This window comes from Corvus moneduloides, chromosome 5 (genome assembly GCF_009650955.1).
Source record: "Corvus moneduloides isolate bCorMon1 chromosome 5, bCorMon1.pri, whole genome shotgun sequence".
NCBI classification, from domain to species: domain Eukaryota; kingdom Metazoa; phylum Chordata; class Aves; order Passeriformes; family Corvidae; genus Corvus; species Corvus moneduloides.
Genome location: NC_045480.1, coordinates 51,223,431 through 51,239,608, shown reverse-complemented (window position 1 = coordinate 51,239,608; position 16,178 = coordinate 51,223,431). Strand labels below are relative to the sequence as shown.

Genomic DNA, 16,178 nt, shown 5'->3' with positions numbered 1-16,178 from the left:
AATTTGAATGTTTCCTTACTTACTATCAGATGGAACAAAGTACATTTTGTTTCCTGTAGTACTGTAGATCCTCTCAGAATGTGTAAACATTACACTTTTTTGGCTGAAAATTCAGAGTACATAGCTCATATGGGTACACGCTTCCCTATTTTTGTGTTGTGGCATTTGAAAAATGTAGATGTGCCTATAATCACATAAGTAATAACAATTCCTGGTAAAGTATTAGCATTCATGGCTAGATTCTTTGTCATCCTGACTTCCTGGCTTTCTTAATATTGAATGTGCAATGCTGCTTACCTTCTCAGCTAAGTTACTGAATTATATCTAAATATGGGAAATTAAGTTAATCTTGGACTAACTTACTTTCTAAACCTAAGTGCTTAGATAAAATAACAGCCTTCTGAAAAACTCGGTGTTTGTGATGGTGATGGTCTCCTGCATGGGTGCTGCACCCTAAGCAGTTTTATCCCAGGAGACTTCTCTACACTGGCATTCAAGAAACCTAACCAAAAACCCCTAAAAAAACCCCAACAAACTGAAAAAACCTCATCCGTTATCAAGGTATCAAAAGTAAACCTCCAATAATAATAAATCCAGGAAGTAATGGTCTCAGTTTCCTGGTGGTGACTGAAGCAGTCAGGCGTTCCTGAATGGGTTGCATGTCATAGCCCATATTGGTTTAAAATATGGTTTCTCTTTTGTTAATGGCAAGATTCCTGTAGCTTAGTGGCTGTTCTATTCCAAGATTAAAATTATGGAAGTACCTTTTTTGGAAACAAAAAAGGAAATGAAGGATTTGCCAAATATAGTGATTTTTGCAATTTGGACTGGAGCAGTGAAAAGCAGCAGAAACTGGTTTTACTTAAGCTGTATTTTGGTTGTTCATTTGTTTTTTTAACTTATATCTAAACCCATTTCTTGGTATCTCTCAGTAGCTCTTTAGATTGATTGATTTGTTTACATTTTCATAATGGGGTGCATGTTTAGTTCAAATTTGTGTTTGTGAGCATTTTGTCACCTGTTTTGGAATTGCATGGATTTTATTTATTTGTTTGTTTTGAGTGATCTGGTAATCTGGTAACCACTGTTTGGTGGACTGTTTCAGAATACTCTTTTAACTGTTTTTTCTTGAATATGTACTATAAACTACTGGAAACACTACATAGCTGCTCCTTTTCAGTACAGAACAGTGCCTGGTAAACATGCTGAAACTTAAGACTATAACTTAATGCTAACTGAAGGCTTCAAATTGTATCTGGAGAAAGAATCTTGCTTCTCTTGAGGTCAGTGGGAATTTTACCACAGACTTCAGTTGAAGGAGTTGCATATGCAGTGATGTATGCAAATTTATGTATTGTTTCGGAATAGTTAATGGTATAAAATGAAGACATACATAAAACAATGTGGTAGCCTGTTAACCCACTGCTTTCATGATGCCATGTTCCCCTTCCTGCTCCCCCCTGCCCTTAGCCTTGGCCACTCCCTCAGGCTCTCCCTATTGGTTCCTGTATGGTTACAACAAAACATTTCAAAATAAATACAGTTTTTCATTAGGGCAGAAAAGTTGCTTGCTTATTGCTGTACAAAATTGGTATATGTTGACATATACCAATATTATAAATATCTATATATATTATGTAAAATATTCTCCCTTATCTGAAAGAAGGTGTTTTGCATTCAGGCATCAGATTCAATTATAGTACTAAGATGAAGTCCCAAGAGAAGTCTTAAATGAGTTCTGTATTCATAACGTACAGCACAGTACATTTTTGAGTCACCACACACCTCTCAATAATTCAGAGCAGTTGTCAGATGGAGATCTGAGATCTTTATCTTCAATTCAGAAAGCAGAAATAATAATAGTTTATGCACTTTGTCCTCAAACTGTAAAAGTTTCATCACTTCAAAGAAGTTCTTAGATTCTGTAACATGAATACATGACCTGTGCTGTAAAGCACTCTTGGACATTGCAAAGCTTTATTTGAGATTAGCTTTAGTATAAGGACATAGGGAAATTTGGTTTGCATTAATTTCTGTCAGCTAATGACTGTTGTTCATGTGTAGTGGTGATACATTGGCACAAGGAGAAATACTTTCAAAAACCTGTGGGAAATTTTTAATGTTGAATTGGGTTTTCCTATTTCAAGTAATTTTGGTGTGTGAGCAGTTAAACCCACCATCAGTCTGGTCTGTACATGTGTATAAAAATCACTGGAGTGTAGTTATATCAGCCATACAACACCTGAGGTGAATATGTAGTCCTCTCAACTTTGTGCTGAAATTGTTATCAAGTAATATAGTGAAAGCATGTCATTAGAGCCAAATTTCATGGTTGTGTGCTTTCTGTAGTATATTTGTCTAGAAAATTTGTGCTGTGTAAGAAAGCAAGAAATCAAGGCATGGTTGTCTAATAGACCCATAGTCTTCAGAAGAAAAAGTGGTGAGATTTTATTTCTGCCACTGAAGTGAAGAACATAAATTCTCAGTGCTTGAAGAAATGTGCGTCAAGCTATGATATTGACATGTTAGTGCTTCACTATGGAAAATGAATCTAGTATGACCAAATTACTACCAAATTATGCATTGTGATTTGCTTCTTCATGCTATTTTTATATGGGTTAGCCAAGGATGAATTCAGCTAGCATGCGAGGATAAGGAGAGTATTGCAAATAATTAGAATACTAGGTATTTGTTCTGGACATTAGGAGTGTGGAGCGAGAGAATAAAATGAAGTAACTGTGAAGGGCAGTTCTCCCACATTTGGAGACATTTTAGTCTTTTTATACATATTTTATGACACAATTATGTTTTCAGGACACCTGCTTAATTGATAATTGCAATTGACAATTCTGCTTTCATTTTCACATGATACCCTTTCTCTTGCCAAGAAGCTGTAGTTATTCTATGGCAGTCAAAACGGAAACTGAGGATATAATAAGGAAATATTACTGTGCACTGAACTTCCCCTTTCACCAAGAGATCTACTACTGACAACAGTACTTATCTTACATGGTGGCAGCAGCACAGATAGAAAGCAGACAGGTGGCTTTGGTAGCCTGATGTAGACAATCCATTTCCATGTTTTAGGAGCAGAAGGAATTGCAAGTTGTGGCCAGCACAAATGCCTCTATTTCTACTGCAGCGCTCTTAAAGCTCTGTTTGCTATCCAGATCACATTTGTGTCATTGAAATACCACTAGAAGTTCATGGGTCTCCTTCTAGCCACCATTTGTTTGATATCAGTCCTGCTCTTCATGCTCTGTTCCCTGAAATGTCCTTGTAGTGCCACCACAGAGGTTTTGTTGGTTTTTTAAAAAATTCTCCGTATTGATTAAGAGGCCTTATTCTGCTCTAGTTGTTCTCATGTATCAGTCTCAATGTGTGAATGTCTATTTTATCTGCCTGTTCTTGAAGCTTCTGGAAGATTCTATTAATTGCATGGTTTAGTTTTAGGTAGTCCTGCAAGGAGTACAGAGTTAGATTCGGTCCTTATGTGTCCCTTCCAATTTGAGACATCCTATGATCTAAATTCTAGAGAATGCATTGTTCTTACATGCAATAGTATAGCAATCTTAAGGCAACAAACTTCAATATACTTTAAAAAGTAATTATTTACTATTAATTTTTTAATGAAGAGTAACTCTTGTTGCTAGATCTTGCTCTTAATTACAGTTAGCCTGTGACAATGATTAAAAGTATAAAAGTCATGATAAAGAGACAAAATTTGTGTAACATCAGGTTGACCTATGTTTAATATTAATCAAGGATGGAACAAAAGACAGTCTCACTTCATTTACACAAATCAATCCTTTTTGTATCTTGCATGCAATTAAGCAAAATGTAATTATTAAATCGAAACTTTTTTTTTTCTTTTTCTAAGGGTATCTTGGTCAGGATGGCCATTTTAGATCATGTGAAAACAAGTACTGTGGTCTGGGCAGACACTGCGTTGTGAATGGAAAGACTGGCCAAGCCGAGTGTCTGTGCATGGAGCACTGCAAGCCACATTACAAACCTGTGTGTGGGTCTGATGGAGAATTCTATGAAAACCACTGTGAAGTGCACAGGGCTGCCTGTCTGAAAAAGCAAAAGATCACCATTGTACACAACGAAGATTGTTTCTTTAAAGGTAAGCATGGCTGAAAAATATCTGGAATATTTGCTATCGGGTATGTGTTTTCAAGCTGTTCAATTAAATCTCTATAGAGTCTGCACTGAGTGTACAGTGAGTAAATGACTTGAACAGTTAACACAGTAAGTATTGCACTCCAGAGATACCTTATGGATTTTTTTTCCTGTTGTTTATACTCAATGCTCTGGGCAATCGTCCCTTTTTAACCTGAATAAACCAGTTGTCTCTTAGAAACTAATCTATGGCAGCTTGCCTTACAAATGTGGTTGCTGACCTTGTTCATCTGAATGTACTTAGATCCCAAAGCCTGAAGGATATTAATCTTTGTTACAGGAAAAACGGAATTTAGGATTTCAGAGGGGTTTTGGAAGGTTGCAGACCTGTGCTCATATTTGGTGTTGAAGTTGATAGATCAGCAGCTTGTTCATGGCTACATGGGTCTTTCTTGCTTTGAATTTGGATAATGAAGAGTTTCCTTGTGTACTCATCAAAGCATGCACGATTAGTTACTTTTTAATCTTCTGAATGCTAAGAGGTGCTAGCCTGAATTCTGAGACATACAGCTTATGGTGAGCATTGTATGCTGGCAGTGTGGACAATTGCAACATGCTCTTTTTTTCTATAATTTGAGCACACCTTGCAGGTTTCTGGAACTCTGCCAATGCAGACCTTGAATAAGAATATTTGTGAGTACTTTGACAGATTTTGAGTGTGTTTTCCCTGGTTAAAAAAGATGGATGGCTTTGATGGGAGGGGAAATTTTTTAATAAGGCCCTTTTTTATTAGTCTATCTAGTGTCTCATAAAAACATGTTAAGCTCAGCAACTTCATCAAAAAATGCTAAGGTACAGCTATCCATAGGTTAAACTGGAGGTGTGGAAATCTAACAGCAACTACACATATAAGTAATAGTGAAAGTTTAACTTTGTTCAAAACTAACTGTGGATGCTGTTTGAAATTGATATATCATCACAATATGTAGGCTTTAAGTAAGTAGCATGTGTTCTGAGGTAGTGTAAGATTAAAATGGGATTCTAGGAGTATGACAGATAGGGCTTGTAGGGAATGGTTTGTGCAATAACAACAAAACATGAATGCTGCCATCTTAACAATCACAATCTCTTTAAAAGAACTTGGATGATGCAGTACTCTGATAGAAGAAATGACTGTAAAAACCACAAAATGTTTAAATTTACAGGGCTAATTTCAATTCTTTAGTGTGGTGTATGCAACACAAGTAATTTCAGAGCATGTGTGGGAAAAATTACAGAGCTGCTACATTTTCTCCCCTTAGACAAAGAGAGATTTATTTATGGAAATGAGAAATGAGACAGTACTTCAGGTAGAAATATCATCCAAAGGTTGTATTAAGTTTTGTTAGCTCATCTTTATGGTTTGAATTCACCATGTTTCTTTCACACTTATTGCTGTGGACAATGGAGTATCTGAATGATGTTCAACTTCATACACCTAATTTAGATGCTGGATTAAAAATGTAAAAAATTAGGTTTCTCCTGTAGTCAATTACAGTCTTCAGTAAAGGACTAGGGTATCCGAGGGACTTTGTCTTAGATGCCTTCTGAAAATTGTTATTTATCAAGATACTCAAGTTCTCTAATTTGGGCCATAACTACATGTCTAGAAATATTGTAAATTATTTCATTTTCTCTCTTCTTTCTCATCTTATGTTGACTTCAGTGGTGTTAAACAAATGAGACAGGGACAGTTATTCTTTTTTATATTATTTCATATATTTGGGCCTTATCAATCTGACTTTCTTCTATCTTAACTCCAGCTCCTTCATTGCTGTAGTTGAGCACAGTGCTGTTAAAACATTTTTGCCTTTCTTGACTGTTAACTGTCTTGCAACATCTACTGTATCTATGTGGTAAAGAAGGCAGAAGATGTCAAGCTATTTTTATGTGACTTCTTTCTTTTAGAAAACATTTCTAAGCTAACCACTAGTAGATCACCTTCAGTAAAGCTGAAGGTTCTGCCAGTTACAGGTCAAAAATAGTAAAAAGCTAATGGGAAAAAACCCTCAAGGGTGCTACTCCTGGATAGAGAAGGTGAACCCCATCACTATTGATGGTGTCAGAAGGGCACTGCCACGTGTCCTCGTTAGTTTAACTGACATCCTCTAGCACAAATCTCATTTCAAGGACCTGCTTCTGAGAGCAGAAAAATTCAAAAAAGATCAGAAAACAAATATTCTGAGCACTTTCTTCAGGCTTTCACAAAGCTCTTTAGAAGAGGCTAGTCCAAACTGGGGCAGAGTGTGAGGGGAAGGAGGTCCTGCAAGATGCTGTTACATGATAGGGTAGTGACTGTCAACAATGACTATATTAAGACAGCAGTTAAGTATTTTTAATTTCTGGTTTATTGGTAATCATTGATTTTCAGATCAAACTACTGTGTACTTAGCTTTTTTTTTTTTTTTTTTTTTTTTTGGTGTATTTTATCTCTGACTGGTCATGCTTTGGGGTACTTGTGTTTCAAATCCTCATGCTGGGTTCTCTGGTCTCCCCTCTTTGGGGTGAAATATTTCTTGATGCAGAAATGTTAAGTTTTAGGTTGGGTATGGGGCTCAAGATGAGAGAAGCCGAGAACTACACCTTATTTAAATGAGTAAGCTTACTAGAAAACACTAGTGTTCTGTGTCAGGAGAATAAAATTTTAGAAGCTAATGTTCTATTACCTAATTGACATTACAATAGTAGCTAGGTAGCTGTAATTATTTGAATAATACATCTTGTAACCAAATGATTTATAGTTGATCTCAAACATCGTGAGATCTACTTAATGGTTTGAAAATTGCCCTTTTAAACACTTACATGATAAGTGGAGTTTAAGGATTGCCTTGCTAAATGAGAGACATCTTTGGCTTATATGTTGAAACTCCATTAAAATCACTGAGAAATGTGTGTCTTAGCTAAGCTGTGCATAGAACACAGACAAAAAGCATCAAGTCCTTCAGAGAGAGCCATTTCTGAAACATTTTATAAATACATTTTGAGGTAGTGAAATCTGTGTTAAAGCTGTATTCTGCTGACATGATGTTTTTTTAAACTAAAACTTCAAATTCTGGTCCATTACCTGCTTCTTATTGTAGCTTATTTATTTTGAGATTCATTGGACTACTTCCTTTTTTCATTTTTTTTATTCCTTTTCACTTGCTATCTTTATTTCTTCACACCAAATTAAATCGCCCCTTTTTCCAAAATACATGTGGAATATGTGCAAAACAGTAATTGAAGTTGAAAGTCTTTCCTTGATGATTGAGACTGTTATGCAAATGATACATTTTTGACATGGCTCAAGATAATGGCCATACTAAATTAGAAATTACTTTTCCTCCACTCCTTCTATAATTATTCCCTCAGTTACTTATTAGCATGTCATGATGCATCAGAAACTGAACGATTTTTCCTACTGGCTTGGTTAGATGTTTAGATGCCAACTGTGACCCTGAGAGTTAGTCAATAAACTGTCTCAATTTCTTCTCATATAAAAGCAAAATGAATTCTACAGAGAAACTAATGACTTATAATCCCCTTTTCTATGAATTTAAATTAGAAGTATTTTGTCTACCTGTAGAGTCCTTTGTTTCCTTCAGCTAAAGTCCAGTGTCCTGTAACTGCATGTTAGAGATTGAAAATTTTCCGATCACTTTCAGAGGAGTTCTCAAGCCTGAACTACCTAAAAAATGTAAAATATTTACGGTTATACTAATAAAGCAAGAGAACTCTTTAGAAAATGCTTTGTGATCCAAGGAACTTTCTAAGAATGGTATTCATAGAGATGGTCAAGTGCCAGGATGGTGTGTTCAGTGAGGGGGAAGAAGAGGAAACATAAATGATGAACTAAAGGAAAGGTTAATGACAAAATTCAAAGTTTGAAGCTTGGATTATTCATTAGATCTGATATTGACCATATGAGCTGGGAAGTGTGATATGTTTTGGTACTGCTTTTATTTGCTGGGTAAGTAGTTTGTGCAGAGCATGAGCATGGGAGCATGCAGAAGCTAGGTGGCCTCTGCACGCTCTCTGCTTCCAGTGTCCGGAATGTTCTCAAGCCAGGCACTTTGTGTTTCCAAGCAGCTTCAGCTGGGTGTAAGAAAAGCAATACAAGCATCTGACTCTGTGTGTTTGACACTATTGACTAACCCCTGGCTCTTGCTAGCCATACTTTTAACAAGCATTAGAGGATAGTGATTCGAATGGCCTAGAATTATTTTACTTGGTGTTTCCACCCTTATCTTTATTCTGTGAAGTGGCACTGTGAAATTAATGGCTTTGTGCAGAATGTAGAAGGCTGGAAACATTATTCTTCAGCTTCTCTAAAGTTCAGCTGGACTCATGTGGGACAATGTACTGGGTCATGAATGGCATTCTCAGGACATCAGATAAGGTTCAGTTACAATTTTTTTGTGTTCACTTCTTTTACTCCGTTCTCCTAAACCCAGGCCAGTAAATCTACGTAAGAGTTTAAAAACTTGTTCATGACAAATTCATCTTGTGTTTTCTATGCACCCTGAGCTTCTTGTATATTTTACGTTATATTTTTTTTCCATACGATGATACACTCGGTCATTATGACAAATGGCAATTTGCTTTGAATCTTCAGGAATATAGCAAATACTCCTATATACTTTGAATTTTATAGACTATTTCTGGAATAAAGTTTACTTCATATGTAAGCTTTTTACTTTTAAGTAGCTTCTGTGACATCCTTGTGATATTAACATTATTTTAATCTCTTTCTATTTTTGTCTCATTTATCATTTGGTGAATATTTTCCTGTGTTAAAAAGTCTGTGATCTTCAGATTTCTTACTACTATTACTAAAATATCTAGATATCTAAAGACTGTTGCAACATTTGCTTTTCCCCTGACTGTTCCTGAAAGACAAAGTAGAAACTTAGGTTGGAAATCTTGCTCCCAATACTAAGCTGTTCAGGGCAGAGGATAAGAGCGGACTATGGACAAATTCAAAGTATGAGAAAACTGGAAAAAGTTCAGAAGACAGTAGCAGGAATGACCAAAAGTAGTAAATGGCTTAAAAAGGATATGAAGGCCTCTTACAAAATCATCAGGGCAAGCTAAGAGTGGATATGAATAGGCTGCCTTGTATTGCAAGAAAAGACAGAAAAATTATGAAATAAGAAAGCAGGAAGAAATTCAAAGCAAGCTTTGGTGTTTGACATACAGCAGATCCTGTGAGTTAAAGCAACACAGGATTTCAGCAGTAGACTGTAAATACTATAGTGTGGAAAGCCTACAGGCTTTTCCTTTTTAAAGAGGGCTGGGGGAAATGAGTTGAAGTGAACTAAATACTATCCCACAGAAAAGATCTAGAATTCCTTTCTAGCCTCTACAGTGACTTCCACAGGATTAGTTCAAAGATTGTAATTTTAAAATTTTTGTGTATGTTTGATTTGTGCCCTAGGTGATCTTAGACTGGTTCTTAAAATATTGGCACATTCATTTAGAAGCACTGACATTTATTTAATCTTATTTGATGTTCATATACTTCAAAAGCAAGCATATAATCTCTGTCATCTTACCAGTTTCACTTCAATAAATATTTCATCTCATCTTTTATATAAATCTTAAACACATTATTTAAGTTTACTCATTAGCCAGTCTTTCAAAAGAAATTTTAGGATATGTTAATCTGAATATCAATCCAATATTTTCATTGCAAAAGAAATTTTGCACTAAGATGCACTTGCTTTTTTACTTTGGCTATCAGTTGGCTTCTCTGTAGAAGTTCTCAACAACATCATTATTACACTCTTCCTGAAAGCCTGAATTTCTGTGTATAACATCACCCTTAAGGTTACTGCCAATAAAGTGTCAAGCTTCAACTATCACTCCAGAAGTATGTTCAACACAAGCTGTGTTGTGAAAAGAAATACGAAAAAATCTTTCAGAACTTGAGGATTCTGCTTGATCTTAAAACACATTTGATAGCACATAGGAATTATTAGACTTAGATTACTAATTCAGCCTATGATCTAGATATCTTCACTTTAGTGCAACAGTTAAAAAATTAATATTAAATCCTGAATTCATGCAGAGATAACATAAGTAATTGCACATTCACAGAGTGGTAAAAATAACTGTTAATGGCAGGTGTGCTACTTCTTTCAGCACTTTGTTGGAAAGAGATGCTCTAACCAATAGAAAACTGGTTCTTTTTAATACCCATTGAAACCATATGAAATTTTAGCACTGTTCCCCTACTCTGCTGTCCCCACACAGTTCATTTTCTTGAGTTGCCTTGCTCGTGGGATTTGGAAAACTGGTGTTTTTTCCTCCAACATCTGTGCAAGATTTTCTCAAATATCTCTCTTAAATTCCCCAGTGTTGTCTTAAAATGCTTAAACTAACTGGCACGCAAGGCCAACATATGTAATATCTGCTACTGGATCTGCAGAGTGAGGCTAAATTCAAGATATTTATGAGAACATGCATATAACAAGCTTAATTTAAAAACACTGTTCAATATACCCTGCTTCACTGCTGTCAGTGATACTGTATCTCTTTGCAACTTAAGTCTCAAACTCTACTCTCTCCTTCCTCCTTTGCATTGAATTCATACCTCTAAAATGTTGGATGGGGCAATGACAATCTTGAAACAAGTTATGAATATAGGTTTGGCTTTTTTGACTGGCTGAAGATATACTGCAAAGACATCCCTTATTTTCAGTGTCTGGAGCAGTCCCAGTCTTTGTATATCAATTCCTTCAGTGCTGGGATAAATCTTTTAATCAGCTCTAACCTATTATGTATTCTACATTCATATAGTGATGAAGAATCTGTGTTCACTAGCTAATCTCTGTACAAACTTAATGAAGTTTAAAATTTCTTGTAAGGTCATCGCTGCTGTTTGAAACCACACAAAGAAATGGGTCTGTGGACATCACAGATTTTCACTGGTAGAAAATTTTAAAACCTTTAATTTTTCCAGTAATGATGTTGAATCTGTTCAAAGAAGCTCTATTAACCTGAAAGCTGCATTCTTAAGTCTCTGTCAAGTCACTGAATCAGACAACCAACATTGTAAAGTCTTCTTCCTTGGAGATACTAAAAACCTGATTGGATGTGGTCCTGGGCAAGCAGTTCTAGGTGGCCCTTCTTGAGCAAGGGAGCAGCACCAGGTGATTTCTTTCTTCAACCTCAACCATTCTGTGGATAAGCATCTCTGAAAAAACATCCTTACTTCTTATACACCTTCGGCCTGATTTTAAAGAAACAGAATGTAGCGCATGGTGCTGAAATTCAGCCAGTAGTTTCTGGTACTGTTGAGGAGGAATTGGAGAGGTTAGAGGAAAAGAAACAGAAGCAGAGTTCTGGCAAAGAGTTATCAGTGGACAGGTAGCATTAGAGTCCTACTAGTGCCCTTCTTTCTAACCTGGTACCTTGGGCCTGCAGATAGGGCAGTGCCACTCACAGGATAGATATTCTTTGCTCTCCTGCTTTTTCAGTACTGTCACAAAAGTGTTGATGCATTTCTAGCAATATAAGCATTGTACAGGTATGGTTCAAATCATGTCTCAATTTCTGAGCTCAAATAGCCCTTATAAAAAAGTTTAGGAAAAGGCAAAAAAACCACCACACAGCTTCTTTTATGATGTTCTAAAATATATATTAGTATCGCCTAGTATTGAGAATAGAAAATGTGTTTAAAACTGGAAAAAGAAAGGTAACTACTCCATAATGTAGTGGCACTATGGCTCCTTGTACTTCAAACCTAAAACTTCTTGGTGCCAGTTAAAAAACTATTAAAATAATTAGAGAATTCTTTTTTATATCAAATTGGTGGCACGGGACAGTGAAAATTATTACACAGTAAAACTAAATTTAAACTGTTTTATCATAAATTTATAGTAAATAAAAGAAGCCTTGTATTCAGGGAGACATTTAAGTGAGATACATAATTTTTAAGTTTAGAGTAAGCACAAGATCTTAAACTACTGAACATTGGTTGGCCTAATGCAAAGTTTAAAAAGTTTTAATTAAATAACGTCAGAATTATCATTAGGTCTTGTGGGAAATTTTTCTGATGGAACATATTGTTGTCCTTTAAAAATCATTAGCAACTGGATACATATACAAGGCACTGGCATGCTATTTGTAATTCAAGTTGGCTAGTGTACGGTATACCAACTTAAAAAAAGCCATAGCTTCTTTTACAGAATCTGAGTAATTTGGAGAGAAGTAGGCATGCAAAAATGATTTTTAATTTCCATTTCTGGCTCTAGTAGATAATAGTGGATGGGGTATAAAACAGGGGATAAAAACCTGTCAGTTAAAAGGTTTTCTCTTGTGGTCTGCCATTTACTCTCTTTTAACATAGGATGGTAGATGGGGTTTACAGTCAGCTAAACTAGAAATCTAGCTTTGCCTTTATTTGCTTGGTTTTATTGTGTAGCACCTTAGTAGAACCTGAGAAATGAAACTGATTCAAAGAAACTTAAACTTAATCTACTCCGTTGACAGCAGCTAGTTTAGGCAAATTCTCTCAATATCTGTAAATATTGGGGTTTTTTCAACTTTCTTGGAGTCTGATAGAAAGTGCAGAAAAGAAATAATGAGATGCAAGAGTCAGATGCTTCCAAATTATGTTTCTTAGTAGATCACTACTGAAATGATTTCCAATTTTTTCCTTTCATTTTTCTCATCCTGTGACTAGAACACACTGTGGTACAAAGAAAACTTCCTGCCACCATGCTTGTGATGGCAGCTCTCATGTTATTATTATGTTTTTAAAGTTATGGTATGAACAAGTATTAGAGGCAACTAGAAAATAAGTAGCCACAAGCACTTTCTACAGAAGAAGACTTGGGCAGTATACTCTGTTAATTGTGTCATAGACAGGTAAATAAAATAAATGAAGTAGCATGATTTTGATGAACATTGAATATATTATATTTATTGTCAGGACTTGGTAGTTTTTGTATACCTTATTTTAAAAAAATAAAGTATTTATACTACTGTAACCAGAGCTTATACTGTTACTTCTGTAACAGAAAACATTGCAAGCAAAAGATAATAATTTAAAGTAATTAGTGATTCAATTCCAGCATTTTTATTATGGAATTGTCGATTATACAATACTCCTTTTGAAATAAACTTCAATTAAAGTAGAGTATTTTATCAGACTTTATCCTGAGATAAAACAAATGTGGCTCATAGTTAAATATATGTAGAATGGCCCAAAGAATCCTCCAGCTGAAACTGATTTTAAAAGATTAATTTCAGAAAATCAAAGTAAATTTTTACCTCATTCTAATTTATTTTTCCCCTTGTTTGACTCTGAACTTCTCCCTTTTGCTGTCATTGAAACCAGAGCTTTGTTACTGGTTATCTATAATAATTTCTATGAAATTTATAAAATTTATATTATTTGAAGTTTTTATTTTCATGAAGAAGCTAGTCTTTCTCCTAGACCTTAGCAAATGTGCTTTTCCTGATACTCATGCAGAGAGTAAATACAATTTGATAAACTGGGCAATGAAATCTAATTAGATCCTTTGGTTTTCTCTTTATCTGGAATGATTATGTGGATTTAATTTAAAATTGTTGAAAGCAAACAACAGAAATAAAGGAAAACATTACAGCAAAAATAAGTTAAACTATAGCCCTAAGAAATAAGCTGAAGTAGAATAACACAAAACTTCCACTCACTAAGAGTGGTGTTTTATATTTTTGCATGCATTTGTATTGGCTTTGGGTGCAATTAAATCCTGAACTATATACTGCCAGGAAAGTTTGTTTCCCTCAGGGCTGGAACAGATGGTGGAGATTCTTTTTTCTTCTCACCATTTAGAGACCAAGTCTGCTGAATTTCTACAAGAAAAAGTATTTATGCCAAAGAAAACTGCTGATGTTGGCCTTAAAGCAGTAGAATTCTTAGCTGTATTCTCTATAGGGTTATTACTAAGACTCCTGGTAAACAGGCAGTGCACTGAAGTTTTGCTATTAGCAGTGTTTTAATACAGATTTGATATCTGTCTAGTAATGTTTGTTGTACAGAATAGACAAAGCGCTATTGACTAATAAAACTGCAGGTTTTCACTTGGTATTCAGCCTGTTTGTCAGGATATTTCACTGTGTGAGGAGGAGGCTGTGAATTAGCATTTCCTGGTCATCACTTTGATAATTAGAAGAATAAAAATCTAAATGCATGGAGAGTAGCAGAAGTGTTGTTAATGATGAGCACTCCATACTCTTAATCCCACCTGGAAAATGAGAAAAAAACACTCCTGGGATCTAATAAAATGGAAAGCCTCGTATATCAGTAAAAAAAAATCGGAAAGAGGGAAAAATATCCTTGTGGTGTTAAGTACTAATTATGGTCAAGACGTTTCATTAGTGCTTCTAAGTTTAAGACAACTGCTGAATGAATCAATTCTTCGTTATTTTCCTATTCTGTCTTCTCTTTTATACAAGTCCTTGCCATTCAAACAGAACATAAAGATTTTTATTGGTCCCTTATGATGCAAACTATAGTTGTACAATCATCACTTTAGAATATGAGCTCTGTGTGCTCTTAGATTTGCTGTCACTTTATCACAATTGTAGAAGCATCTTGAAGTGTATTTGCTTAAGCAGATGGTGAATGGCCGCACTGGGAATATATCTATCTTCTTTACTGTATGATGAAGTTTTAGAGCAGACATTTTAGCTATGGTAGTTGGAAAAACATACTTTTGTGATAAATCTTGTAGGAAAAAAAAACCTGGTAAAAGATTTAAAAGACCCTAATAATACTGAGTACATGAAATCCGTATAAATGAGATAGTTGAGTGAACACAAATGATATGTACAATATAAGAATTTTAATGCTTTCTTTCATTTTTACTGTATTTTATAATTAAATATTTTTAAAGGAAATTAAAACTTTTGTGTTTCAGATTTTTGTTTACAAAAAATCCCAAAGTGCTAAGGATTACTGTGGGGCAGGGAAAACCTTCTAGTTTATATGGGAGTTTCTCTGACACTATCCTTCAGTGATCTCAGGATCTAATTCAGTCCTCCCTACTGAGTCTAATGAAGATTAGGTTCATTGAAATCAATCAGTTGATGAATATTTCTTATATTGCAAGCATGGAAGATGTAAAAGGGAGCCCAAGGCAGAAAATACTGAGTTAGAGGTTTGAAATAAATAAACCATAAAAAACAAATAAAAAAACAAAGAAAACCCCTTCCTCAAACCTGAAAAAGCTATTGAAAAAACACACTGTTTTTACCACTAGTGTGATGTAAACTTGAATGTTGATCTGAAATGATCTCAGGATTTACCTGAAACATAAATCCAGTTGATTTGGCAAACACCACAGCTGGTGCCAGATCCTCACTTATATTGGGTAGGGTTTACCTACTGTGTATGTTTTGGAAATTTACCTCACAGTTTAACTAAGGTTTTAAAGATTTTCTTGTATGACTCCTTTAAAATATTAAAAAGTTTAGAAGTATTCTGAGAATGTTGGTGCTTTTAAAAAAGTAGAGTTAGACTTGCTTTGCTTATGTCCAGTATTTGTAGAGAATAGGTAGTTGAAAAAAAAACAAAGAAAAGGAGTGATCAGAAGAGACTCCTATGACATTACATGTCCTTGTTGTGATGGTTTGGGTTTTCTTGTTTGGTTGGTATCTTTTGTTTTTGGGTTTTTTTGTGTGTCTGGGTTTTTTTTTAAATTTTTTTTTGGTTGGTCGTTTTTTTTGAGGTTTGGGGGGGGCTTGTTTTGTTTGTTTGTTTTGTGGGGTTTTTTTGGTCTTAGTACTGCTTATATTGGACTCTGGAAATAAATAGAGACATTTTCATTAATCTTTTGCCCTCAGTGGACTTGAATTAAGGTATAGTCCTGCGGCTATGGGCAGCAGGAAGATCAGATATACCAATGATAGAAAGACATTAATAGGTTAAGTCATGAGTTAGCAGTTGATGGGGGACCCAGGAGTACAAATGAAGTAGCCAGTTATAAATTCTTACAACCTTTATTCATTTTTGTAGTTCACAGATAAATGAACATAAGTCT

At 35.1% G+C, this 16,178-nt stretch overlaps 1 protein-coding gene across 2 annotated transcripts in view; it reads left to right on the top strand.

Moving 5' to 3' along the window:
• FSTL5 (follistatin like 5) overlaps nt 1-16,178 on the top strand; it is a 275,687-nt gene that overhangs the window by 76,990 nt on the left and 182,519 nt on the right. For both annotated transcript variants that reach the window (XM_032109691.1, XM_032109690.1), the window contains exon 4: nt 3,881-4,129. In XM_032109691.1, coding sequence (XP_031965582.1) covers nt 3,881-4,129 — 249 coding nt within the window. The remainder of the gene's footprint in view (nt 1-3,880; nt 4,130-16,178) is intronic.